Here is a 24,236-nt window from a genome sequence, read left to right as displayed (position 1 = left end):
CAATTCACTCACGAGCTCTGTTCCCGAGGGATAACACTGTTAACGTAATTTTAGAACTCGACCAAAACTATTTTCTCTTCCCCCCCGCCTTTTATAAACAATGGTACGGTCCCATCCGCGAGGCTGCCGTTTGCTCCGCGTTTCCCGGCGGTTTGGGATACAACCATGATACGAAAAGAGAAGGGGTGCATTTTCTGATATTCTCACAAGCTTCCTCCAGACGCAGGCATTTTACTTATTTTGAGCCATTTTTTAAAAAAAATCCGCCACTCTATGTATTTAAAATGAAATGCGTGTGCCCCCTCCTCTGTCCTGTGGAATTTTCGATTTCTTTCCTGGGGTGGTTCCGCCCGCTGTGCGTTTCTCGGCTACCGCAAGTCGCGAAGCATCAAAGAGTGCGCATGCGCAATTGATCTCGGTGGCTACAACCAGGGTGCGGAGGTGTGTTGTGCATCTGTTGGGTGAGGAGCTCCACGGTTGTCGGTGCGCGATGCTGGGGTGAAGGCATTTGGCGGGTTTAGGGCGGCAGCGACTCTCGACTCCCTCCCCCTCCCCCGTTGCTTTATTTGCTGCGGTCTCGATCTGCCCTCTGAACAATGGGATGCAGAGTATTAAGCTCCCACTATAACCAGAATCAGGATTTTGTTGGGGTTAGTTAGGGGTCTCGGCACTTAAGGTGCCGCTAAGGTTGCCACTTGCCGGCCCGAGAGAGCTTTTAAAGCTGTAGTTCAGGCAGATATTCAACAGGTGCAGCTTTCCCAAAGATGGAGCTGCACCTGTTGATTTTTTGCATAGCGGCACATCTGCTAAAGTTGTGTGAGTGTGTGTAAGAGGTGGGTGGAAAATACTTGTATTCCAAGCTACGTGGTAAGTGATTCATTTCCACACTCTCTTTAGATGAATCCAGCAGTGCTAGGCATGGGTCTCTCACATATTTGCATAAATAATGAAGAGCCACCTTTTACAATATTCAATTTAAGATATTGTGCTTGATCACACTCATTGTGCAGCTAAACCTCCAAGCCTGACTTTGGTGAAGCAATGACAACATTTTTCATTGTTTCAATATTAGTTCCAGTATTGAGATAATTTTGAGGAATGGCACTTTGCAGACTTGTTGTTAAGGGCAGTAATGAGCAGCAAAAGGGATAGGATATATGATACCCCTTTTAATTTTTCAAGTACTGTATCTAATCTTTTGCTACAATTGATATTTCCCAAACCATGCATACACAAAAGCAGATTGAATGACCTGACCTGACGATTTCAAATATGTGAAAGATGGTGATGGATTAGTCTAATTTTGGGTTTGCAGATAGCATTTGTTATCCTGTCACTTTATGTTCTCTTAAATGGGATGTTTCCCCTCAGCCCAATGAAACTAAGTTAAACAGACAGAATATTAGTGCTAAGATCCACCAGACCTGTGGAGAATGTGCTACCATTCAGTATCCCCTATTCCCTCTTGCATTTTTTATTTTATTTTTTGTGATTGGAATAAAGGGAGGATTACATATGGATGACAACACTGTAATCCCTCCTAAAAATATGAGTGCATAAGGTATTATTATTATTTATAATAATTCATTACCCACCTTTCATAATTAGATCCCAGGACTGGTTACAACCATTTAAAATTCATTATTAAAAACAGTTAAAACAAATTACAATATGGAATAGGGTGGCAATTCCACACAAAATACTTAGTGTATTTAGTAGCCTAACATGAAGCCCATAGTAGAAATGTTCTTTTTTAAAAAAATTACCAACCATTTTTCTTTAAAAAAGGTTAGGCTGGGGGAGCTGTAAATGTTTTAACTGTCTCCAGATCCACGCGAACTAGAAACTTGTTTCTGGAAAAGGACAGTTATTGTTCTCACTATTTTGATGGCACTAAGTAGGCCAATCTGCTCTGACTCACAGCCTCTTAATGTTGTGCACAGTGATGAGGTCATGAGGTAATGGTCTTTTGTTTCTTTTGCTTCCTTCTTATTTCAGGCAACCAGAACAATTCTAACAAGCTTTTAAGCGAGGAAGCCATGCCGCTCTTTGGAAACACATTCAGTCCAAAGAAAACCCCACCCAGGAAATCAGCCTCACTTTCCAATTTGCACATGGTAAGTTCTGGAACCTAAAACAGGTTTCTGGGACCTAATTCTCCCCTTTTTTAAAATAGAGTCCCAGGGTCCCCCAGCTACAATCAATCACAAAATAGTGCCTTGGAAACTAGAGAGGCAGAGCCAGTCACAGCCATATGCTGCACACGGAATGTATCATAAACTGGAGTGTGCTGCTCATAGAAATCCATAAATACTACAGACCATGGGTTTTATACAGTCGTGCTCAGTGTAGATTTGAAATTACCGTATTTTTCGCTCTATAAGACACACCAGACCACAAGACGTACCTAGTTTTTGGAGGAGGAAAACAAGAAAAAAAAATTCTGAATCTCAGAAGCCAGAACAGCAAGAGGGATCGCTGCACAGTGAAAGCAGCAATCCCTCTTGCTGTTCTGGCTTCTGGGATAGCTGCGCAGCCTGCATTTGCTCCATAAGACGCACACACATTTCCCCTTACTTTTTAGGAGGGGAAAAGTGAGTCTTATAGAGCAAAAAATATGGTAAGTAAGTCATTGCCACTCACCTCAAAAGGTCTGTTTTGAGCAGGACTAGCATTGGATACAACCCCATCAATTCTGAAACAAAACTTTTAAGCAGCTGCACAACAGGAATAAATACACATGCAACTTATTAATACCTCTAATTTACAAGCGAGGAGTACCAACACTTAGAATAGCTCATCCACTCCTAGAAGGAAAAAGGGTTCTGATTCAGATTCTTGCTCTGATTTTTTCTGAGTGGAAGGTCTGAATCATCAGTGTTTGTGTTGATTAATTTTAAAGGCTTCCAATTGTCTGTAAAAACAATAAACCATGCATCTTTGTTACACTGTGTGTCTGTCCCCCGCACCACTGTTTTAGCAGATAAAATCTTGGATTGACAAAACCAGGGTTGGGGAATATTATTCAACCCAAGGGCCCCTGTGGGGAACCTTTGGAGGGAAACATGCCAGTTATTGGCAAGATAAGAGTCAAAGTGGACAGAACAATGAATATGACTCTTATCTTTTGTATAGTTGAGTTGAGAAGAATGAAAACAAAATGTGTCCATTTTCCTCCTACAGCTGGATAGATCAAGCCGGGAGATTGAGCTAGGCCTGGAGTATGGCACTCCTGTCATGACCCTTACTGGACAGAGTATGAGGTTTGAGAATGGCCAGTGGATAGCAGGTGAGAGAGAACACTAATCCCATTGGCCATAATCCAAAAGCAATCCTTATCAGGTTCTCAGTGGCCTCATCCTGTTCCTCAGAAGATACAACTCTTGCAATAATCCCCAGCCATACTGAGTCTGTACTCCCATTGTCCTCCATACCCCCTTATTTGATTTATTCTGGCAAATATTAGTACTGTAGTGTTGATGTTGGTTCTGGTTTCCGGCCTTGTGTCAGGAGTGGTATTTGTGCTGTAGTCTGGGTCTGACTAGGTGAAGATGCCAGCTTCAGTGGGTAGGTGTGCATGGTTCACCAATGGTCATTCATATCACAAGGCTACTGACACTCTTCTTGGGGAGGACATTTAATAGGGCATCTTAAAGGTACACCAAGATGTCAACACATTGACCGTGTTGGATTCCATTTAGCTAATGCAATTGTTTCTCAGAGCTGCTAGAGGGCTATGTTGTTGTTGTTTAGTCGTTTAGTCGTGTCCGACTCTTTGTGACCCCATGGACCAGAGCACGCCGGGCACTCCTGTCTTCCACTGCCTCCCGCAGTTTGGTCAAACTCATGTTGGTAGCTTCGAGAACACTGTCCAACCATCTCGTCCTCTGTCGTCCCCTTCTCCTTGTGCCCTCAGTCTTTCCTAGCATCAGGGTCTTTTCCAGGGAGTCTTCTCTTCTCTTCTCATGAGGTGGCCAAAGTATTGGAGCCTCAGCTTCACGATCTGTCCTTCCAGTGAGCACTCAGGGCTGATTTCCTTAAGAATGGATGCGTTTGATCTTCTTGCAGTCCATGGGACTCTCAAGAGTCTCCTCCAGCACCATAATTAAAAAGCATCAATTCTTCGGCGATCAGCCTTCTTTATGGTCCAGCTCTCACTTCCATACATCACTACTGGGAAAGCCATAGCTTTTACTATACGGACCTTTGTTGGCAAGGTGATGTCTCTGCTTTTTAAGATGCTGTCTAGGTTTGCCATCGCCTTTCTCCCAAGGAGCAGGCTATAGTTGTGAAGTTTTGACACTTTTCTGTGAGTGCAAGGTGATTCTATTACTGACCACTTTCTCTCTCCTAGAATCATTTGGGGACACCGGGGACCGCAGGGAGACAAACCGCCTTCGGAAACGGATCCAGCAGCTGGAGGAAGAGAACAATCTCCTACAGCTGAAAATTGACATTTTGTTGGATATGGTGAGAATGAGGTGATTCACTCACCTCTGTGCATCAATATGTCTTTGATATCTGCATTAATTTTTCTACTTGATACAAAACCAGGGGAATGACAATGGTGACACAGTAGGTCAATGTCTCGTGGGATTCAAACCAGGCTCCAGAACACTTCATGATCTTATTGAGAATCCTGGGTTCCTTTTACGAGAAGATAGGCAGTGGCAGCATGGTTGCCCAGAAAAGAGCTTTTCCAATATTATTCTATTGATTTCCCCCACAAAGCCCAGGTTCATAAGGAATATGAAATGCATTCCAGAGGACTAGTGCTTGCCATTCATCGTGAATGTGCCTCATAACAAGTCCCAGAATCATCTGCAATAGGCAGAAGTTAATGGAAGATGATATGATGTAGAAGGAATTCCCTCTGGATTTGTAGTTTGAAATCCACTGCTTTAGAGAGAAACAAACAAATGTACTTGTTTTTAAGGGTTACCAGCACTAAAACAACATGGGAAAACAAATGCCATTGTTTGCCATTTCTTCCTTTTATTTGTAGCTCTCTGAGACGACTGCAGAGTCTCACCTCATGCAGAAAGAGATGGAGGAACTGAAAAATTATAGCCGAAAGAGGAAGTGAACTGGATGTGAAGGCCTCTAGAAGGTGGAAGAGGGAAGAGCAAGAGGATATGGTTAAAACCATCCACTGCAAGGAACTTAGGAAGCCACACCTGCCTTGGAAGACATTTGTTGTTGTGACCTTATGTTGCTGGATATCTAGCCAGGACTCCAAATGTGAAATACTATTAAGTTCTACAGTGCTGTCAGAAAGCAGCTGTCCTACTTTTCTTCTTCCCTAATGGAGCTTCTATCCAAGTGCTCTTAACATATTTCCGCAATATACATTTAATTTAATCAGTAGCAGGTAGTGGTTTGTAGTTAATAAGCGTCTCTTCCCACCCACCCAAGAAGGCAATCAAGATCGTGGGGTGTGGGGAGAGCAAAAGAAAAAGGGAGAAACTGCTTGCAACATATACTTACATACTCTTGCTGTCTCTCTCTTAACATGTTTCAGAAATGCTTTTCAATTGGCTGTTTCTTATCTTTGGGACTCAGAATTCTCTGGAAAAGTAAGGTCCTGAACTTGAGCCAGTGAGCTGATACAGAGACACCACTGGTGATAGGCAGCATTCAGGGCCCTTACCCTTATAGAACTGCAATATATGTTAGTGAGGAATACCTTTGATAATTGGAGATGACATTGAACAATGTGGGAAGTTACATGTTTTAGTTGGCTCACAGTCATTCTGAATAGCAATGGCCTATACTCTAAAGCTGACTGACACACCACGGGGGGAGGGACCTTTTCAGCATAGTGGTTCAGATCCTTAGTTCACCCACATGTCAATCACCTGATGTCACCGTGTTTTGAGGTGACCTATTTTTCCTTTGCAGAGTAGCTTGAGTTCACAGCCACAGTACAGTAGTGTCCCGGGAAGTATGAGACCTCTGTCCCATATGTTCTTTCATCTCTTCCTTTCCCACGCCAGCCCAGTGATGTGCTGTATTGATTTATTAGTATGGCAAAACTCCACATTGAACAACTGGTTCTCTTCCATTTTTATCCCTCTCCTTCATGATGTATCCGAGTTCTTTAACACTCTATGAATTCCACGTGCATTCTACCTTCTTCCTTGTCTTGGTAAAAAACAAATCTTCAGGCAATTCTTTGTACACCCACCAGTTCCATTCAGGCCACTGTAAGTTAAATGTTGAGTTGAATTGTTGTATAAATCTATTTTTATACTTTAAAAATAAAGTCATTACAGTGTTTCTATTGCTGCAGTGTTGACTTGTGTATTTGTTTTATTACATAGCCCATTACTCTACTCTGGGTGGCGTTTTAAGGGACATCGTCCAAGTTCAAGAGAAATCTGGCCCTCCTCAAGATTAACTCCTCAGAAAAGTATTAATCCTATATAAATAATAATAATTTTTAAAAAGCACCCTGAAAACATGGATGCTATATATATTTACATGCACACACACACGTTTGCCTACCATATTATTTACCCCTTTGGAAATGCAAAGCCCCATTCTTCAGAATTTACTCTCTTTAGAATAAATCTTCGTTTGCCTTCTGGAATTTTGTGTTCTCTCTGTGCCTGAATAAAAGGGCCTGCTTTGCTGGTGGGCGGACGGGAGCTCTTCAACTTAAAAAGCACCAGAGCCTCAGAGGTCAGAAAAACAAACACATCTGCCCAAGAAGACTGAGCACGGGATCCTGAATGTCATTGGAAAAATGAAAGAGAGATGGAGTCGGACTGTCGGAAAGAGGGAAATCCCCTTCCAGATCTCTTCGCATCTTGTTGCAGAGGCGGCCATTGAGGTGGCCTCCAGATGTTGCTGGACTCAGCCCCAGCCAACACAGGCCCATAGTCAGGGATGATGGGATTTGTAGTGCATCAACATCTGGAGGGGGCCACCACATCTGACAATGTCCCTGCCTTAAAATTTCCTGCCGAGGGGGCGTGGGCTGGCTGACCAGCACCATAAGCAGAACCACTCTGGCCGTAAGGCGAGGATACACTGCAACATCCCACAAATAAATACAATTCAGCTCAGAGAAGAAGGAGCTGCCTTTGCGCGACAACGAGCGAGCCCCCCGTTGCCTTTTCAACCTCTTCCTCCCGTCCGCTGGGTGTCGCTGCGCAGCGGCAGAGCACAGCCCACGCGCTTCCGCTCTCCCTCTCCTTCCGCTTCCGGCGACGTTCGCTCTCCGCTGCCGGCAGCCTGCCTCGTCGTTGCCTGCCCTCCCCTCGTTGCAGTCATGGCCGCTGCGATGCCCCTTTCCCCGGAGGACCTGCTGCTGCCCAAGTCCGCGGCGGGCAAGGCCGAAGAGCTGGAAGAGGAGGTGGAGGACGACGACGACGAGGTAAAGCCAGGCCCTGCCGGAGCTTGGCCGGGCGGCCATGTGCGAGGTGACCCCTCTCTGGAGTCGGCCCTGCCTTGGGCCCAGGCGGGGAGCTCGAGTGAGCTGAAGGCCCGGCCAGGAGACGCGGGAGGAGGAGGAGGAGGAGCAGCGCGGGAAGCGTCTCCTCTGTGTGTTTTCTGGAGGGGGCCTTGCGCGAGCCGGGAGGGGGAGGGGGCTCGACGGAGGGGCGGTGCTGCTGGGAGCGTGGATTGGTGCCTGCTGAGGTTTCTCTTTGCAGGAGGGCTCCCCGGGTAATAATAATAATAATAGGCATCTGGCTGGCCGCTGCTGAGAACGAAGCTCCGGACTAGATCGGCCTTTGTTCCCATTCAGCAGGGCTCTGTTGGGTTGAAATAACGACAGACGAGTAGTAGGTGTCATCTGGGAGGCATCTCCTCGAGCAAGTCCCAAGGAGCCTCTTTTATTGATTATTACAACATTGCCACATATGTGCTTATTGCTGATTGGTCAACACAAGTACAAAGCAAAGGGTTGCGTATAGGCATTAATCACCCAGATCAAGGGCTGGGAAAGGGAGCACAGAACTAGACAAGCATGAGAACCTCCTAATTAAATTATAACCAATGATTAATATAGTAAGACTTAAAACAATTACTAATGTTTGATATAGGAAACTTAAAAGAGCATAACAAGCATGTTCCGTAGATGTGATCAACTATGCATATAAGAACAGGTCAAAGGACAATGTTGTCCTGAACTCAGTGTGAACTGAACATTCTAAGGGCTCTTTCAGTGTTAACGGGGTCCGGGTTTAGGGGGCAGGTCTTGTTTTGTGGGGCTCCCGCCCTCATCTCTCCTTTCCATGTTTGCAGCTGGACGAGACGCTAGCAGAGAGGCTCTGGGGCTTGACAGAGATGTTCCCGGAAAGCGTCCGATCGGCGGCTGGAGCTACCTTCGGCGTGTCTCTTTCTGTAGCCCAGAAAATGTACAGGTGAGGAGGGGGAAATGGGAGGTGAGGACCCAAGCCCCTTGGTCCCTGGTCCTCAGATACCATGGGCAGGTGGCCACTTAGCTATGCCTCACAAGACTTGTGGTTTGTGGGTGGTTAAGGTAGCCCTTCTCAGTGAAGTGGCTGGCTCCTTCAGCCACCAAGGGGATGGAGAATTGTTAGGGAGTTGGTGGTGTTTTGCGTTTCTTAAGTTGGGCAGACAGCCATTGAGAATACTTAGACTTCTTAATTCAGAACTCTAGATGTGTGTGTTTTTAGTGTGCGGATAGAAATGATCCGTTGTACGCTGTTTGGATAATGATGGTCAAGCAGTTGAGAATGTACCATGCATATTCAAGCTTTAATGAAGAAAAGGCTGAGAAATGAATGTAAATTAAATATAAAAAAATACCCTTTGCCTGCAAGGAGCCATTGACATGGAATTGATCATAAATAATTGAGATAATTGTGATATCTGTAGTTGGAGAGAAAAGGGGTTCTATATTTACTTGTGAGAATGAAGTTCTAGAGAACTGTTTTGAGTATGCTCAGAAATATAGCACTCATAATTCAGTTATAGTAGTTCAACTAAACAGAGACCTTGTAGTCAAATGGCTTGGGCCCTTTATTCCATGAAATGGTAATTTCCCTTTTGTTCGCTCTTTAAACTCTCGTATTACACACACATACTCCATATAGACATGAATAATAAATGCAAGGCTGTACTACACCAAACAATTTGTCATCAAATATAAATATAAATTTCTCAGGTTGTGGACACAAAATAACCCTGTTAAATAGAATTTATATTCTCATTTTGCTCTTTTTTAATGTAGTCATGATCATATTTTCTTAATCATTCTGAAATAGAATACATACTAAGAAGTTTCCATTCAGAAGAAACCAAAATTATTGCTAATAAAAGATTGTGAATCAGTGATTTGCTTGAAATATAATTATATTCTTTTAAGACCTCGAGTAAAATAATTTCCAGAGGAATATCCTTGTAAGTCTTTGCAGCAAAAACAAAGAATCCTATGATGCTTTAAAAAATAACAAGCTTTTTATAGCCAAAACTTTCAGGGACTAAAGTTCATTTTGTCAGATGTATGAAGCATTATCCTGAGATAGGTATATATAACTAACCGCTTTTGGCTGCTAATGATTAAAATTAAAATGTTGCTCTTCCAGGTGTTTCAAATTTTGTGAGGATTGGAAAGCATAGCTTTCTTTTGTTTAATTTCTAAGCTTGCATGACACAGTATCCTAATGTTCCCACAAAGATCAATCCATGTATTTAACTCCCCCCCCAAAAAAACACACATTCTTAGTGAGTTGAGGAGGAAAGGTTTTTCTTTTGAAGCGATATCCAGTTATGTCCACTCATGAACAAACTTCTGTGAGCAGAAGAGGATTTCCCATTCCTGTTGTAGTCTCTGCATGCTCAAGTTTGCTCTGGAGGGTTGGGGAGCTTTTCAGAACAGATTTGGGATCTAAAGTGTGCTGTGGATGACAGAAAGCTGCATCACATGAGTAGAAGGCTGTTTGTGTGATGTTGGATTTCACTCAGGTTGCCTATGATCTTTAAGGAAACTTCATTATGGTATAAAACAAAACTTTATACACTATTTATGCATTTAGTCTTTTAATGGAATCTTGGTAGTTTTAAGGGAGAAAACTTGGAGGTATTTCAGATTGTGATGGATATTTATAGGGAGTGTATTTATATTTGGAAGCAAAAATATGATTGTGATGAGACATGTTATAAGGTTCACACACACTAATGTTGCCATAGGAAGGGGATTTAAGGCTGCAATCCCATAACCGTTTACTAGGGAGTAAGTCCTATAAGTTTAGATAAGTGGAGCTTATCTTGGAGTATATATGAATAGGATTGTACTGAAACTGGAATAATAGTCTAATGCAATCTAACAGTGAGATCTTTAGGATAAGTCATTTCCATTGTAGTGAAGTTGGAAACATTAGCTTTACTGATTACCTTCTGTCCCCTCCTCCTACCCCCCAAAAAAGATTCTCCAGGGCAGCTTTGTGGATTGGGACCACTTCCTTCATGATCCTAGTTCTTCCTGTTGTTTTTGAAACTGAGAAACTGCAAATGGAGCAGCAACAGCAGATGCAACAGCGACAGGTGAGAACTGAATTACCGCATTTTTTGGCCTATTAAGTCTGTGATTCTTATCCTTTTCAGAATGTTCCTCCTTTTATCTGTGAATCTTCCTCCACCACGCAGTACATTTAATTCCTGAATCTTTGCAGAATTACCTGTCTCAAAGCATCTAGTGGATCAGTTTCACTGTATTTGATTCTGTTCTTCATCTATATCTTTTTGTGCACATTTGCTCATGTAGCATATACCTTTCCTATATGATGAATTAATAGCCCCCCTCATTTACCGCATGACCTCTTTCACTTTTTTTCTCCTGATGAATCACTTCCCGCAGTGTCTTTTACAGGCATTCCATCATCCTAACACTTTCCAGTCACCCCAAGATGGGGTAGATTTCTGCATAGTCTCTTCCTTTCTATGTTAATTCTAGCTTTTGTACTTCCCATAATTGCACCGAACCAGCTGAAAGAGTACAAAACACCACATTCCCAGATTTGGCTGGAGTATTGACTATTTTGTGACTTCAGAAGCACGTCGGCTGATGGTTGTGTCCACTCACAGCAAAACTTCTGAGTGATGACATTTGACTGGCCTTATTAGTAACAATGTGTTCCTTTATTTACAAATAACACATGCCCTACTTTTCTTATTGGCATGAATTTATGACTGGTTAGTTTTCTTCCTTTACTATGGCTGCAAAAGTTAGACTTTTTAAAGCTGCATATCAGAAATGTCACCATTGATATAAGAGAACATCTTTGGTCACCTGACCGGGGGGGGGGGGGAGGGGGAAATATTGAAATATTAGAATTACAAAATACCTGACACTTCTCACACTGCCTGAATGACCACCACCATGGTACCATGACAGATGTAACAAATACTGTGTTTTCAAGTACTTTACACTTCATTCACTTAATTTTATCAGGGCAGTCTTTTCCACTTATATGAAAATAGAAATCTATTACAGTGGTACCTCTGGTTGCGGACACGATCTGTTCCAGGGTGCTGTTTGCACCCCGAAAAGTCCGCAACTAGAGCGCCTCTTCCACACATGTGCACAGCGCGATCGAGCACTTCTGCGCATGTGCAAAGCATGATCGCTTTTGCACATAGTGCGCGGAACGCTTCTGCGCGTGCATGGTTACAAAAGATCTGGAGGGTTATTCACCGGAAGGTGAAAATCCTTCCTTCAGTAGGCTAAGTAGTTAAAATGCTGCTCTTGCTTTTGAAGCATTTGTAAACTTTTTCACATTTCTTAACAGATTTTATTAGGACCAAACACAGGATTGTCTGGAGGGATGCCAGGTGCTCTGCCGTCTCTTCCTGGAAAGATTTAATGAAGCTACACTGGACCCATATCGTGGAATGAAATATTGAAATCATTTGTTTGAACTGTTTGATTAGGCCAGCGTTTTTTTCTCATAACCTTGGGATATTAACTATTCTTAATGAAGGCAGAACCCCTATCTGGATCTCCTGCAATCTATAGGCAGTCATGACTTTTCCATCCATTCAAGCAACATTATAGGTAACTATGGAGACTTTGGAAGCTTCTGTTTTGGTAGCCTTACCTCCAGGAAACCACCTCAGGACATGTCATATTTGGTCGACTTTAACCTGTAATTGTCAGTGTAAATAGCCCTGCGTTCTTCTCCAACTGTATTTCAGAGCAGTAACAGCAAGAAATGGAGTAAATATGCCAGAATGTGCAGCATATAGAAGAACCTAGAATGCACTTGACTCTATGCAGTGAGCTCTTACTTGAAGAAAGATATTTGCCCTACAATGTTACATATTTGAAAAATAAGGGAAGCAGGAAAAGTCATTTTTGCCAAGTCTTATCTGTGCTGAATCTATTAGTATCAAAGTTTGCTAGAGCACTTTTGTATTAAAGTTTCAGTGCAAACATGGAAGTATTTTCTTTATTATCTCAGGCTTTACATACATTATGCTAAAACTTACCAATGGAGTGTCAACCCTTAGCTTTACACGTTTGTGTTCGGTAGTAATGGCAGGGAGGGACCCTCTCAACTCCAATGGAGAGTAGCTGGGTAATAAGTTCTTCTTAGGCTACAGCTTCATACCAACATGTGTTTATTTTTTTCCTTTATGTACATTATTACAATACAATTCAGTTCAACACACAGAAGTGACAGGACACAGGAAGGCTTTTTCATTTTTAATATTTGGTTAAACAAAATACATCTCTGTAAACAAACCCAAGACAAGGCTATAACAAAACCAAACAAGCAGGAAAACAATTAAGGGCTTCTTCATTCCCAAGCAATGGGAATGGGCTGATTCCTTTCCTCTGCTGCCATAACTCTGGTCCAGAGGGGTGGGTGATCACATGTTCCCTTTTCCTGAGCTGCTGAATCACACCACTTTTTCCCTAAGGACAGAACAATGACATAAATACACACAGACGGAAAGAAACAGCTGTATGCTTTAAAAGATATTTGCATATTGTGCACTGGTCCATTGGCTTCCATGCAAACGGGGTCTCTCCAAAGTGCTATTATTTAGCCAGCAGACAAAATAATGTCTTTGAGATTTTTTTTTTGGGGGGGGGGAATGGCTTCAAGTCAGAAGCAGAACTGCAAGCCTGATGTTCTGCTTGTGAAGTGTGTGTATGTGTGTACAAATTCTGCTAGCTGGCTTTGGTTATTGGAATGTGTAGTCCAGAAGAAAGGGGAGGGCATTTGTAAAAATAGAAGTTATTAGGCTATGACTGTAATACATGCAGAGAATAGCCAACACAAGTTCCCAGTATATTGCCTGCAAGGTGTCCAGAGGTCAATAAACAAGATGTTGATACCATTCACACTGCATTCAACTGTGAAGGGCTTGGAATGCTGGCTTAGAAAGCATGTATCTTGCTCATGCTTAGAATGGACAGGTCAGATTCCAAGGATGTAAGGGGTCGGTTTCAGCCCTCCTTAACCATTACATTTTCCTATAGAATGAAATTAAAAAAGTGGGTTCTACTTCCACTGTTCCAGTACTACTGAAAATGAAGCTGGCAAAAAGCATTAATAATGAAAAATGCAACAATAGAATAAACGGGGTTCAAGGAGAAGTCAAATCGAGTGAAAGGCCACCTTCTCCATTTCACCTACTAAGTAGCACAAAGAAGTGATGTGAAACACCTGAATCGGATCAGAAGGAAAACTAATTCAGTCTCCTGCCAGGGTCTTTAGCTTGTTCACTTAGTTGGTGAGGAGAGAAGAGTTAAATTCAGGAGGGTCACCTGCCAATCATAATGGAAGAATGTGGCTCAGCCTACCTGTTGTAAACAGTCTTCCCTCATCCCCAGCAAACTTGCTTAAACATTCTCAACCCCAACAACTGACCGTTGCTATACAGGAGCAACAGAAATCTAGCCCTTTGATCTTGTTTCCCATAATTCCACTTGGAAATCAACATTTGCTCCATTTCCAGCTTCCTACCTTGCTGAAACTTGGCTACTCTTCCCTTTTGTTTCATGATTTCATCCTCAAACAGCCTGTAGTTTTATTCCCTGCTCAGTGAATATTTCCCTGAATTACAGGACAGACAGATAAGAAAAATAAACACAGGCTACATGTGGACCACCTAACAAAAATACTTGAGGCTTTTAAATAAGCATCAATTTAGCTACCACTTTTCCAAACTATTCAGTCTTTCATTTTCAGACCACACTTAAAAAGAGCATGAGACAGGAAAACTCCTGTAAGGAGTTCCATTATTATGGTCCCATTTTGTCTGCATCTCCTCTAACTCTTGGCACAATTACTATTACAAAAGGGGAATCCACAAGCACCATACCTTTGCTAAGAGTATCTAGAGTTTCCTGAGAGACCCAAATGGTTTGCAAATTTCTTCAACATAAAGTTTGGTGTTGGAGACAAAGGACACACATAATGAAGAGTATTGAGGCAGGAAAAGCCCAAAACCCCTGTAGGGAGTTCCACAATGAGGGTTGGGTTGGTTGGTTGGAGGGAGGCAGGCATGGCTTTGGGGGGGAAGAATATGCCTGGCCCCAGCCCTACCCTGAAGGAGACACACACTAGCCAAACAGGAGCTATAGGAACTCCTGGAGACAGTTGTGTGTAACCCAGTATGAAGTCCTTCTAAGACTGGGGCGGGGGGAGGGAGCAGGAAATTAAAGGGGAGAATTCCAACACCCATTTCTAAATGAAAGTATGCATTATAATTAAAGAGCACAGATCTGGTTCTGTTACGTCCACCTCCTTCTCTTCCCCTACTACATGTCCAGCTTCTGTTCTTCATGTTGGCTCCGACAATACCTTGTGGTTGCCTTATGGCCTCATAATGCGGGGGGAAATGCCAAAGTTCCAGGGAAGAGGAGAAGAGTGCTCATTATCCACATCACAGGACATTAGAAATTGGTGGAGGGAGAAGGACCAGTACTGTAGTGCGAGGACAGGGTAGTTGCAGGTCATGCATCCGCTTTCCAACTCTGATGTGCTTCCACCTCTTCAGGCACCACTAGAAGAAGTTCACAGTTCTTTCCTCGCAGCTGGTGTCTCAAAAACTTCCTGTAGCAGTTAAAGGTGGTAGGGGAAAAAGAAAGCACAGTTCAAATGCAATCTTTTTGTTGAGTGTAATTTTTGGTATGCACCTACATTCTGCCGTTTGAATAGCTTTAAGAACTTGCAGGTCAGCCATGATTTGATCTTATTGGTTTTCTTCAGCTGGAACTGCAGAGATCTTAGAACTTTTTTTAAAAAAATCTTACTGTTCAGAAGACAGTAACACCCTTTAGCAAACTTTGTTTCAAAAGTCTATGAAGAAAATCACCTTCCGGTGAGCCTTGAGCCTTACTATGAATTAAGTATTAAATAAACTAAAAAGAGAAAAAACGAGTGTGTATGTGTATGCTTCTGGTTGCACCTGCCAGTCGAATGCAGCCCCCAACAACTTTCCACCAGGGTAATGTTGCCCTGAAAATGGGTTCCTATTACTAAGTAACATCAAATGCCTACTTTTCATCCTGAGCTAATTCTGTTGCAAAAAAGTGAAGGATAAGGACAAAGTCTAGGCTTTTGTTTTCATTCTTCACCATTGTTGGTACACTTTACTCCCTTCATCTCTGGGAGATTAAAACCAATCTACACTACGGATTATGCACTTCAATTTACAATATGTTCAGAGAATGGGCACCTAGGTTATACTGGCTAGGATGGAAGAAAACCTACCTGAGCTCACTTTCACCTCCAATGGATTCAGGCATCTTGAGTTTAGAGTCAAGGTTATAGTAGATACCTCCCACTTCCCGGACACAGATCCAATGTTGCCTTTTAAGAGGAAGTTTCAATGGACCCCAGCAGAGGCTTGATGGCAGATTCATAATGAAGCCCATCACATTGGAGAGGGCAATTACACTGACATCCCTGAACAGAGAATAATAGAAGAAAGAAACTGTTAGGCTCTTACAGTTATTTATAAACCCAACTAGGAAGAAGCCAGTTCCAATGATGGCAAGTCTCTCTTGATAGTCTGGTTCTCTTTACCTGCGCTTATCCCACCAAACTGCTTCATAACCTTTGGTCTGAAGAGCTGCCATGATGACGTTCACATCATAGTTCCCGTTTCCCAGCATGCTTTTCTTGTGGGGTGTCACCATGGTGTTGGGAGACAACCTGAACATGAAAACACATTGTAGAAACATGAAGATAGCATTGGTCCCAAGTGGATGATGAAGCAAGGCTGACCATTTGGGGGAAAGATAGCTGAAGATGGACAAAAAGGTTAATAAATTAAGTCCACTACTCTGTCTGTACATTTGTAGGAAGAGATAGGTGCTGGGATGGACAGAGAGTGGGGAAGTCCATTAAGTGTTCTCAAAGTAAACCTATTGTTTTTCTGTCACCGGTTTTGTATCCCTCAAAAAAGAAAATGAAAGTCATTGCTAACATATAGAAGATTACAATAAACCATTATAGAACCTACAATAAAAGACAGCAAAGTTTCAAAGAGTGAGAAGAATAAACTTTCACAACACTAAACCTGACTGGGCCCTGATAGAGACTACATCCAAAACAGAAGAATTACAGTACAATGATTTCTACACTTTTGAAAAACTGGTAAAATTCTTGATTTCACAGTGGCAGATACCTCTCTGTGTTGAAAGAGCATGACACTCCTGTAAGATTCAAACATCAACTATTGTCTGAACAAAGCCAAGTAGGTCATGCTGGTTTCAATCACATGAACAAGCTATATGTGGTATCCCAACAAGCTCAATCTGTAATTATGACTGGCATCTGGAAATGAGCAATCCTCAGACATTTACCATGAAATGATCTCTCCACAGCCAAATGACATTTGTTCATCCATAATTGCTCTGGAGGAATGAAGGGCACCTTGTCCTTTCCCCTAAAGGTTAACAACAGACAGTGCCACTTTTTAAATAGGCAAGGAAGATCTGCTTTGATCCATTTCACATGCTCACGGTAACCAATACAACAGTCTATGATCTAAGACAGTAAAGAAAGCAGGCAAAGATGTATTAAACAAATTAGGACTGCACTTTGCTCTGGTGTGTGATAGGCAAGTTTTGTGGGTTTGTTAATTACAGCCATGATCCTTCAACAATTACATTTGTAAAGACCAAAGCCACGGAATCCTTCGTCAGGAACCCAGACGTTAAGAACTTTTCTAAATGTTCCTGAACATTTACACAAACTTCACTTTTCATATCCAATAAGTTCAAGATGGAAACTCAAGGGAATCCACTTAAATGTACTGTGTCTTAAATTAAGCCTCTCAAGAGTCTCAAGGAATATGGAGAACTCCCAGAAGAACAAGAAAACACTACATAAACAACACAGGAACTATTGCCTTGACTATATTACCTATTTTAATTTTCAACAAAAACTTCAGACTACCAGCTTTAAAATATATGCATGATTCTAGGCATTTTTACTCAAAAGAGTAAGCCCCTCTGCTATATTTACTCATTATTAAGGTTAACAAACCTATCCATAAAGAGATTGGGAGAATTCCAGTTTGCAAATGGCTTAGTAGCACATTTCTCAAAACATTTGTAGTAAATAAAGGATCAAGCATACACGCAAGGACTACCACCTATTTTTTCAGTTCCAAGCACAGTTTTCAAGCTAGTTACTAACACACATGATACAATAATGGGACCATATCAGCTACTGTTTAGTTGGATAACAAAAGAGGAAGCATGGAGAGCACTGATGTGTAAATCAAAGGAGCAGAAGCAACTTGGGTAGTTGAATGGTATGGTGCATGGAAGAGTTAAGAGCAGGAGGACTTGCAGAAGACACTGGTTCCCAGAGAGCAGACAGAGAGATATGATGAAAGACTGGCAGATGTAGCCTGAGGGATGATAGTCCACTATACCCAGGACTGCACGAATTGTATTTAACATCAGGAAATAAGTGTTCTCATGAGATCCCCTGGCTACATTTTGCCTGTGTGCCTTCTTTTTAATTACATAATAAAAAACCTATGCAAAACGCAGCTCTAAGAGGATTTTGTTTCTGCTTCAGAAGCTGGTACAGAGAGGCAGAACCCTGGACAAAAAGGCAAACTGTCTTGGTGGTCTCCTTAGTAAAATGTGTGGCGAATGATGAAACAAGAAACCATTCAGAATCAGAATTAAAATTCTGGAAACTCTTCTTTTCCTCACCCAACCCACAGAGTTTCTGAGGCACTAAATACAACTATAGAAGTGAATGCATATATAGAAAACAAAACAACACCCCCCCCCTTAACATAATGCTGGCAAACCAAGTTCTTCTTACCTTTGAAAAATCTCCTGTAACGTGTCTCGGGTAAAGGCATTGCCATCCTGGAAGACATTATTGAGGGCATGGAGAGCACATAACTCCCTGCGCTGTTTTTCATGATAAATACGCACTGGCATCGGCTGTGGTGTTTCAGATGATTCCGATTTTATTTTGTCACCTTTCCATGGCACACAACTCATTTTTTTTGTAGTGTAGGACGTGAAGATAGGAGATGACAAAGTTTATGAAGTTTCTCCCCACCACACAAAAAGCAGAGCAAGCAGCCTTTCGTTTCTAGACAACTCCAGCCCACACAAGTGGAACACCTGCTGTTACTTTAATAGTTGTCTTCACTGGATGGCTGCAGAAATAACTTAAAGATTTTAATCATTTTTCTCCCACCCTCCCACCTCCATTAGCCTGCAAGGAACTGTCCTTAGTATATTTGCATCTTTTTCTCGGCCTCCCCTTGAAAAATGTTTTATATGGCCTTAACATCAGAGTGTCAGACAGAATGTATCACATCGCTCTTTTTCCTCCATTTCCTTTGGTCAATGATGCCTCCAAGACAAAGATCCACAGTCTAACAACAATAACAAAAAAGGGGTGGGGGAAGACAAAAATCATGTAATTAAGCAAGGCCAAGTTGGTGCTGTCCAGAAGGAATACAGGGCCCCCAGAGAGGCATCAACTGCATTTTTGCAATCTTGTCAGAGAGGCTGCGTCCCCAAAACACAGATGCAGAGAGACAGGGAAATAGACTTTTTCTTCCAGGTGGGGGTCCTCCAACTTCGCCAGGTACAAAATTCCTTGCCCAAGGCTTCTTGTGTTCCTGATGGGAGAAAAGAAGAGATCCAATGAAACACAGAACTATCACTGCCCGGTTACCGACTTTTTAAAACAGCACTCCAGAAAAGGGTTTCCAGAACTGCTCTGCATAAACAAAACAAAAAAGCCACGAAGGTGCAAGGAAGGCCTGCCTGATGAGATCCGGGGTTCCCCCACATCCGGAAAGAAGGGTTTTCCTTTGCCTCACAAGCCCTCCCCAGCCCTCCTCGGCGTCGCGGAGGGTGCCAATATCCCGCCGTTAAGTGCGGGCAGGAGAAGCGCGTGCAGGAATTGGGGGGGGGGGGAGGAAGAGTAGGGAACGAGAGTTTGTGCTTGCAATCACAGCAATCCTGGCCTGTCCTGGGGAACCGCAGTCATGCAGTCAGCAGGCCCCTGTGCCCGCTCGGGGGGGGGGGCAACTCCTTCTCTGGATTGTGGGGCGCGGAGAGGGGGGGGGGGAGGCGTTGAACTCGCCAACTCGGGAGAAGAGGGAACCGGAGAGTCTTTTGGGGGGGGCGAGGAAGAGAGACTGTCCAGGGTGACGTGTGGGAGAAAAGAGCTCTATACTCAGGTGGGGGGCAACCCCACAGGCCCTCCCGCATTCTTGTGTTTTTTTGAGGGGGGGGACACACGGAACGCCTCTCTCCCTTCGCGACCCCTCGCCCCGTCCCCCCGTCACGCTGCTACTCACCCGTTAGCGGCCCCAACCTGCTGAAGCCCAACAACCACCCAGGAGCCAGCGCATGCGCAACCATAACAGAGCCCTTCCCCTGTGAGCGCGCTGAGCCCGCCCCCGGCGCGGGCCTATGGAGCAGGGTTCCGCGTGACGTCAGAGAAGGCGGCGCTCGCTCTTTCCCTCCTCCCTTTCAGACGGCGCCGGAGACGTTTGCCTTTGCAATCTCTTCTGAAATCTTAACCCTGCTAGCTAGCTAGGCACCCTCGGCTGTGCGTGCGGCTTGAGCTGTGCCTTATTATAGGCAGTGCGGAGTTGTGGGGCTGAGGATTGGGTGTGACGAGCCGGGAGGAGGACCGCGTGTTCACAATTCCTCCTCATGCCTATGAAGGCTGGCGCGGACGGAATTCTCTGCCAGGCGTCCTCTGAGCCCCGACCCACTTCACGGAGGTGTTGTTAAGGACATAAAAGGCGGGTGTAGGCATTCCTAAGCCGCGTGGCACATGGGATAAAAATATAATTAAGGATATGCATGCCTTTGAGTCAGAGAGTCATGGTTTTAACGCGCCTCGCCTCATCCGCTCCGTTTGGGTGCCTGACATTGGTAAACATTTCAATCATTCATCGTATACTGAATAATTCGTAAACATGGCTGTTCTTAAACCGAGGTACCACTGTATTTCAAGCAGCTTGCATGTATGACAGCCGCTGCCCGTTTGTGCTGGAGCAGCAAAGATCCTCCCCTACCCGACTGCAGTGATTCCCAAAATATTACCCCCCCCCCCACAACGCAGGACCACAGTTTGGGAACCCCTGCGCTGCTGAATGTACCTTTTCTCAGGGATGAAGCTGAAGTAGCCTTGATTTTATTTATAAACGAGAGTTATTTATTCAGTCTGTTGCTGCGATTGTGCAGTATTTAAAATTAGAACTGGGAGCCAGTAACCAATGTTAGCCTCCTGCCTCTTGGTGTAGCCCCACCCCACATAATTGATCACACCACACAGTGTATGTACACCATTTGAATGACAATGCCCATCAACTGGGGGGGGGCGGCCCCCTCAAATATTTTATTGGGAGGCTGAAGACCCCAAGGGCCCCTAGGAGTTGGCTCCTATGTCTAAGCCTGTTTAGCATGTTAGTCCAACATCACATGGGGGACGCCCAGTTGGGGAAGACCGGCATACTTCCTCAACTATATGGCCTGTCTTTAAGATTTAAGGACCATAAGGAAGGCAAGCTTATATAGGTTAGGTTACATATGCTGAATTTATGTATCACTACTAAAATAAATGTGCCAAAATGATTTACAGCTAAGTTACAGCGCAGGTGGCGCTGTGGGTTAAAGCCTCAGCGCCTAGGACTTGCCGATCGCATGGTCGGCGGTTCGAATCCCTGCGGCGGGGTGCGCTCCTGCTGCTCGGTCCCAGCGCCTGCCAACCTAGCAGTTCGAAAGCACCTCCGGGTGCAAGTAGATAAATAGGGACCGCTTACCAGCGGGAAGGTAAACGGTGTTTCCGTGTGCGGCTCTGGCTCACCAGAGCAGCGATGTCACGCTGGCCACGTGACCCGGAAGTGTCTCCGGACAGCGCTGGCCCCTGGCCTCTTAAGTGAGATGGGCGCACAACCCCAGAGTCTGTCAAGACTGGCCCGTACGGGCAGGGGTACCTTTACCTTTACTGTAAAAAACCCCACAACATTAATAAAGCAACAGAAATATATCAAAAACAGATTTAGTAATAATATGTTGCCCAAATGCCCATGAAAATAAATATTTGCCTGGTGCTAAAATGACATGGTTGGCACCCTGTGGACACCATTCTATGAATGAGGTGACTATAAATGGTTTCTCTCTCTTTGCCACCCTCCTTACCCTTCAGAGGGGGCACACAAAGGAGGACTGCAGATAACCATCTTTGGTTCTAGACAGATTCATATGAAGACGGTCTTTTATGTAAATATATTTTCAAGGTCAAAACAGCACTTTGAACTGGGTACAGAAACAAACTGGCAGCCAATTTGTACTGGCCATGTCCCATGCTTTGTATTAACACCTTCTTGTTCCAGTTAACAATTTAATAGCTACATTCTGTATTAGCTGTAGTTTCCAAACAGTCTTTAAAGTTTAAACTGGAGGTTACTAGAAAATAGACAAGAAAGGTCAGGCTATCCCTATCCAGACAGGGTTGTACCTGGGCTATCAGCCAAAGCTGGTAGAAGGCACTCTGTGCCACACCGAGGCTCCTTGTGCCAAATGACTGGATTGAATCCAAGTGAACCCAACAGCAACACTTGTTTCTTCAAGCGACACATCAAGGGAAGTGTAACCTCATCCAGAGAGACGAACCACCCAATAATGGGGTCACAGTGTTACGCTGACTGAGCTTCAGTTTGTTGGCTCTCACCCAGTCCATTAGGGAAACCAGGCACTGATCCAGCACATCCACCTCACACCTGCTTTAGCTGTAACAAAGAATTCAAGTTGCATGTTGTCAACATATTGATGGCAGCACAGTCTGAGACTCCAGATCATTCCACTATAATGTTAAACAGCATATAAAATGACAAGGCTATCTGTTGCCTGGCCAATATCTTTCCACTTCCATCTGTCATTCACATCTGTCCTTACCAATTCAAAATGGGAACAAATTCAACAGCTAACATAGGCAATTCAATCATCATTCCACAGGATAACTCATCAACCAAATTAATATTATACAAGAGACAGAGTATAGGTAGGCTAAATGCTGATAAATACAGCCATTCCAAATGTCATGAAAATCCAAGTCTTCATCAATACTTTTAATATTTTCTGAGATTTTTTTCACCCATGAAAATAAGTGGCCCTCAGCTCCCTATAGCTTTATATTGTGTGTACTGTATAAATGAATGGGGATTTCCTCTATTTACTTCTCTCACACTGAGATTTAAAAGTCTGGGTCAATCCTTAGACAATGCTTATTACACAAGTCTGAAACACAATAATTCTCAACTGTTGTAATCTTATGCAACTGAGCAGTCACCACTTTGACCTGTGATTTATTGTATTTCCTCATGTCATCAGTAAGAAAAAAACCCTAGTATTCACATTATCATTAATTTTACCTTGCTCTTTTTATTAGGAACTGGCCACTAATTGTCAGATTTTGACAACGCCCATACTGACTGGATTGAATTTCATTACTGAGTGCTGAATAGTACAGTAACACACAGCTCTCTTGCAGTGCTTGAAATATTGTGACTCAACGCTACAAAGATATAGCATTTTCCTCTCTTCCTTATGTATTCCAGATGTATACATGTCTACATAGTATGTGAATTTTTTTGTGGAAGAATTTTGTATTTTCAGAAGATAAGTGATTCTTCCACCTTGGTTACTGGCACATTCTACAGGCCCAGGAAAGCTTATGCTACAAAACAAGTTAATCTTTAAAATACCAAAAAGCTTTCTTACTTTTCCTAAAGGTGCAGACTAGATGGAACACCAATATAAAGTATTTGTCTATCTAAAGAAACTTAAAATAACTGGATAAAAAACCCCTCAAAAGAAATGTAGTCATGTATTTTAAGTGATTTTTAAATTTGAACTTTAGATTGTCCTAACCTGGCCTGGGACCTGCTGGTGAAGAACAGGTAATAACAATAGCAGTAGCATTATTATTATTATTGCTTGTCTGCTGGCTTCTCAAAACACTGAAGCCTGCGGGGGCCGTTCAATTTATTCCTAATGGATAAGAAATGCGAAATCAGGAATACCAGTGCCAAAACAAAAGCGCTTGGGCTGAGTGAGGCTTCACCGATTTACACGAAGGCTTTGAGCATTTGGAGATTAGTCCAGACACGTTTCAGTGCCACCTCCTCGCTCTCAAAATGAGGCTGAAAAACAAGGAAATAAAACATTATTGGCCTTGGGCGAAAGTCACGGAACGCAAGTATAACTGCTCGATTGCATAAGATTATCACCGCTCAAAGCGATTTATTTCAACCCCGTTTCATCAGCTTTTGCCAGGGATTATCCCGGGCGAGACAATCTGTCTCAGAGACAGAAGTAAATAGAGGCGATCCCCATTCAATCACAAAATGGGTTGGGGTATTTGATTGGCTTTGGCATATGTACACTCCTTCTTATTGGCCGCCACGATAAAATTCCCGCCTTCTTTTCTCACCTACGCACCTCGGCCATAATCTTGTTCTCTGATTGGCGGAGGCTGCACTCCCGCCTATTACTTAAATGTTTGCCACGATTGGCGAGGAACTTTGTTTATCATGCATTCTTCCCTCCCATTGGCCGCGAGCAGGTAGAAACATAACACCGCCCCGCTCCCGCCCAGAGTTTCCAGAATAGAGATAAATAAAAATCCCAGTAGCGCTGCTGCCGCTGCTTTTATTTTCTGAACCGGAGGAACCGCAAAAAGGGTCTTCGAAGGAGACACGGCTCATCCATATTAATAAGCTGCGGGTTGTCATAG

The 24,236-nt window shown here is 43.4% G+C and overlaps 3 protein-coding genes across 14 annotated transcripts; 2 read left to right on the top strand and 1 right to left on the bottom strand.

The window, feature by feature from the left end:
* The first annotated feature begins 213 nt into the window (after positions 1-213).
* CBY1 (chibby 1, beta catenin antagonist) lies at positions 214-6,285 on the top strand. Of its 5 annotated transcripts, none has more exons than XM_081927566.1 (5): positions 214-461; positions 1,999-2,117; positions 3,184-3,289; positions 4,355-4,481; positions 5,006-6,285. In XM_081927566.1, exons 1-5 carry the CDS (start codon positions 290-292, stop codon positions 5,058-5,060), a joined length of 579 nt encoding a protein of 192 aa, XP_081783692.1. In that variant the 5' UTR covers positions 214-289; the 3' UTR covers positions 5,061-6,285. The 5 variants fall into 5 exon arrangements, with proteins under 5 accessions (XP_081783692.1, XP_081783691.1, XP_081783695.1 ...); XM_081927565.1 differs by having other exon boundaries at positions 217-461; positions 4,355-4,470; XM_081927569.1 differs by having other exon boundaries at positions 314-441; positions 4,355-4,470.
* Positions 6,286-7,219: 934 nt separating this feature from the next.
* TOMM22 (translocase of outer mitochondrial membrane 22) lies at positions 7,220-12,413 on the top strand. The gene is made up of 4 exons (XM_081928519.1): positions 7,220-7,381; positions 8,254-8,372; positions 10,401-10,518; positions 11,763-12,413. The coding sequence occupies exons 1-4, from the start codon at positions 7,277-7,279 to the stop codon at positions 11,835-11,837; spliced, it is 417 nt and encodes a 138-aa protein (XP_081784645.1). The 5' UTR covers positions 7,220-7,276; the 3' UTR covers positions 11,838-12,413.
* Positions 12,414-12,666: 253 nt separating this feature from the next.
* JOSD1 (Josephin domain containing 1) lies at positions 12,667-19,876 on the bottom strand. Of its 8 annotated transcripts, none has more exons than XR_014172487.1 (7): positions 19,786-19,876; positions 18,282-19,098; positions 16,017-16,145; positions 15,702-15,896; positions 14,308-15,041; positions 13,950-14,039; positions 12,667-12,892 (listed from the first exon to the last, which is right to left on the bottom strand). XR_014172487.1 is itself a non-coding variant. In XM_081928518.1 (6 exons), exons 2-5 carry the CDS (start codon positions 18,464-18,466, stop codon positions 14,942-14,944), a joined length of 609 nt encoding a protein of 202 aa, XP_081784644.1. In that variant the 5' UTR covers positions 18,467-19,098; positions 19,786-19,876; the 3' UTR covers positions 12,667-14,039; positions 14,914-14,941. The 8 variants fall into 8 exon arrangements, 2 of the variants coding, with proteins under 2 accessions (XP_081784644.1, XP_081784643.1); XR_014172489.1 differs by having other exon boundaries at positions 14,790-15,041; XR_014172490.1 differs by having other exon boundaries at positions 14,914-15,041.
* Between the last annotated feature and the right edge of the window lie 4,360 nt (positions 19,877-24,236).

This window comes from Podarcis melisellensis, assembly GCF_964234715.1.
Source record: "Podarcis melisellensis genome assembly, chromosome: 10".
Taxonomy (NCBI): domain Eukaryota; kingdom Metazoa; phylum Chordata; class Lepidosauria; order Squamata; family Lacertidae; genus Podarcis; species Podarcis melisellensis.
The sequence above is the reverse complement of the archived record's forward strand: the minus strand, read 5'-3'. Positions and strand labels throughout refer to the sequence as shown.

Coding starts and splice junctions, on each gene's coding strand:
- CBY1 (XM_081927565.1), top strand. CDS start 290: ATGCGTGTGCCCCCTCCTCTGTCCTGTGGAATTTTCGATTTCTTTCCT. Junction 2,118..3,183: donor CACTTTCCAATTTGCACATG/GTAAGTTCTGGA, acceptor TTCCTCCTACAG/CTGGATAGATCAAGCCGGGA. Junction 3,290..4,354: donor GAATGGCCAGTGGATAGCAG/GTGAGAGAGAAC, acceptor TCTCTCTCCTAG/AATCATTTGGGGACACCGGG.
- TOMM22 (XM_081928519.1), top strand. CDS start 7,277: ATGGCCGCTGCGATGCCCCTTTCCCCGGAGGACCTGCTGCTGCCCAAG. Junction 7,382..8,253: donor TGGAGGACGACGACGACGAG/GTAAAGCCAGGC, acceptor CCATGTTTGCAG/CTGGACGAGACGCTAGCAGA. Junction 10,519..11,762: donor AGCAGATGCAACAGCGACAG/GTGAGAACTGAA, acceptor ATTTCTTAACAG/ATTTTATTAGGACCAAACAC.
- JOSD1 (XM_081928517.1), bottom strand. CDS start 18,466: ATGAGTTGTGTGCCATGGAAAGGTGACAAAATAAAATCGGAATCATCT. Junction 15,897..16,016: donor GTTTGGTGGGATAAGCGCAG/GTAAAGAGAACC, acceptor TTCTCTGTTCAG/GGATGTCAGTGTAATTGCCC. Junction 15,042..15,701: donor GGAGGTGAAAGTGAGCTCAG/GTAGGTTTTCTT, acceptor TAACTGCTACAG/GAAGTTTTTGAGACACCAGC.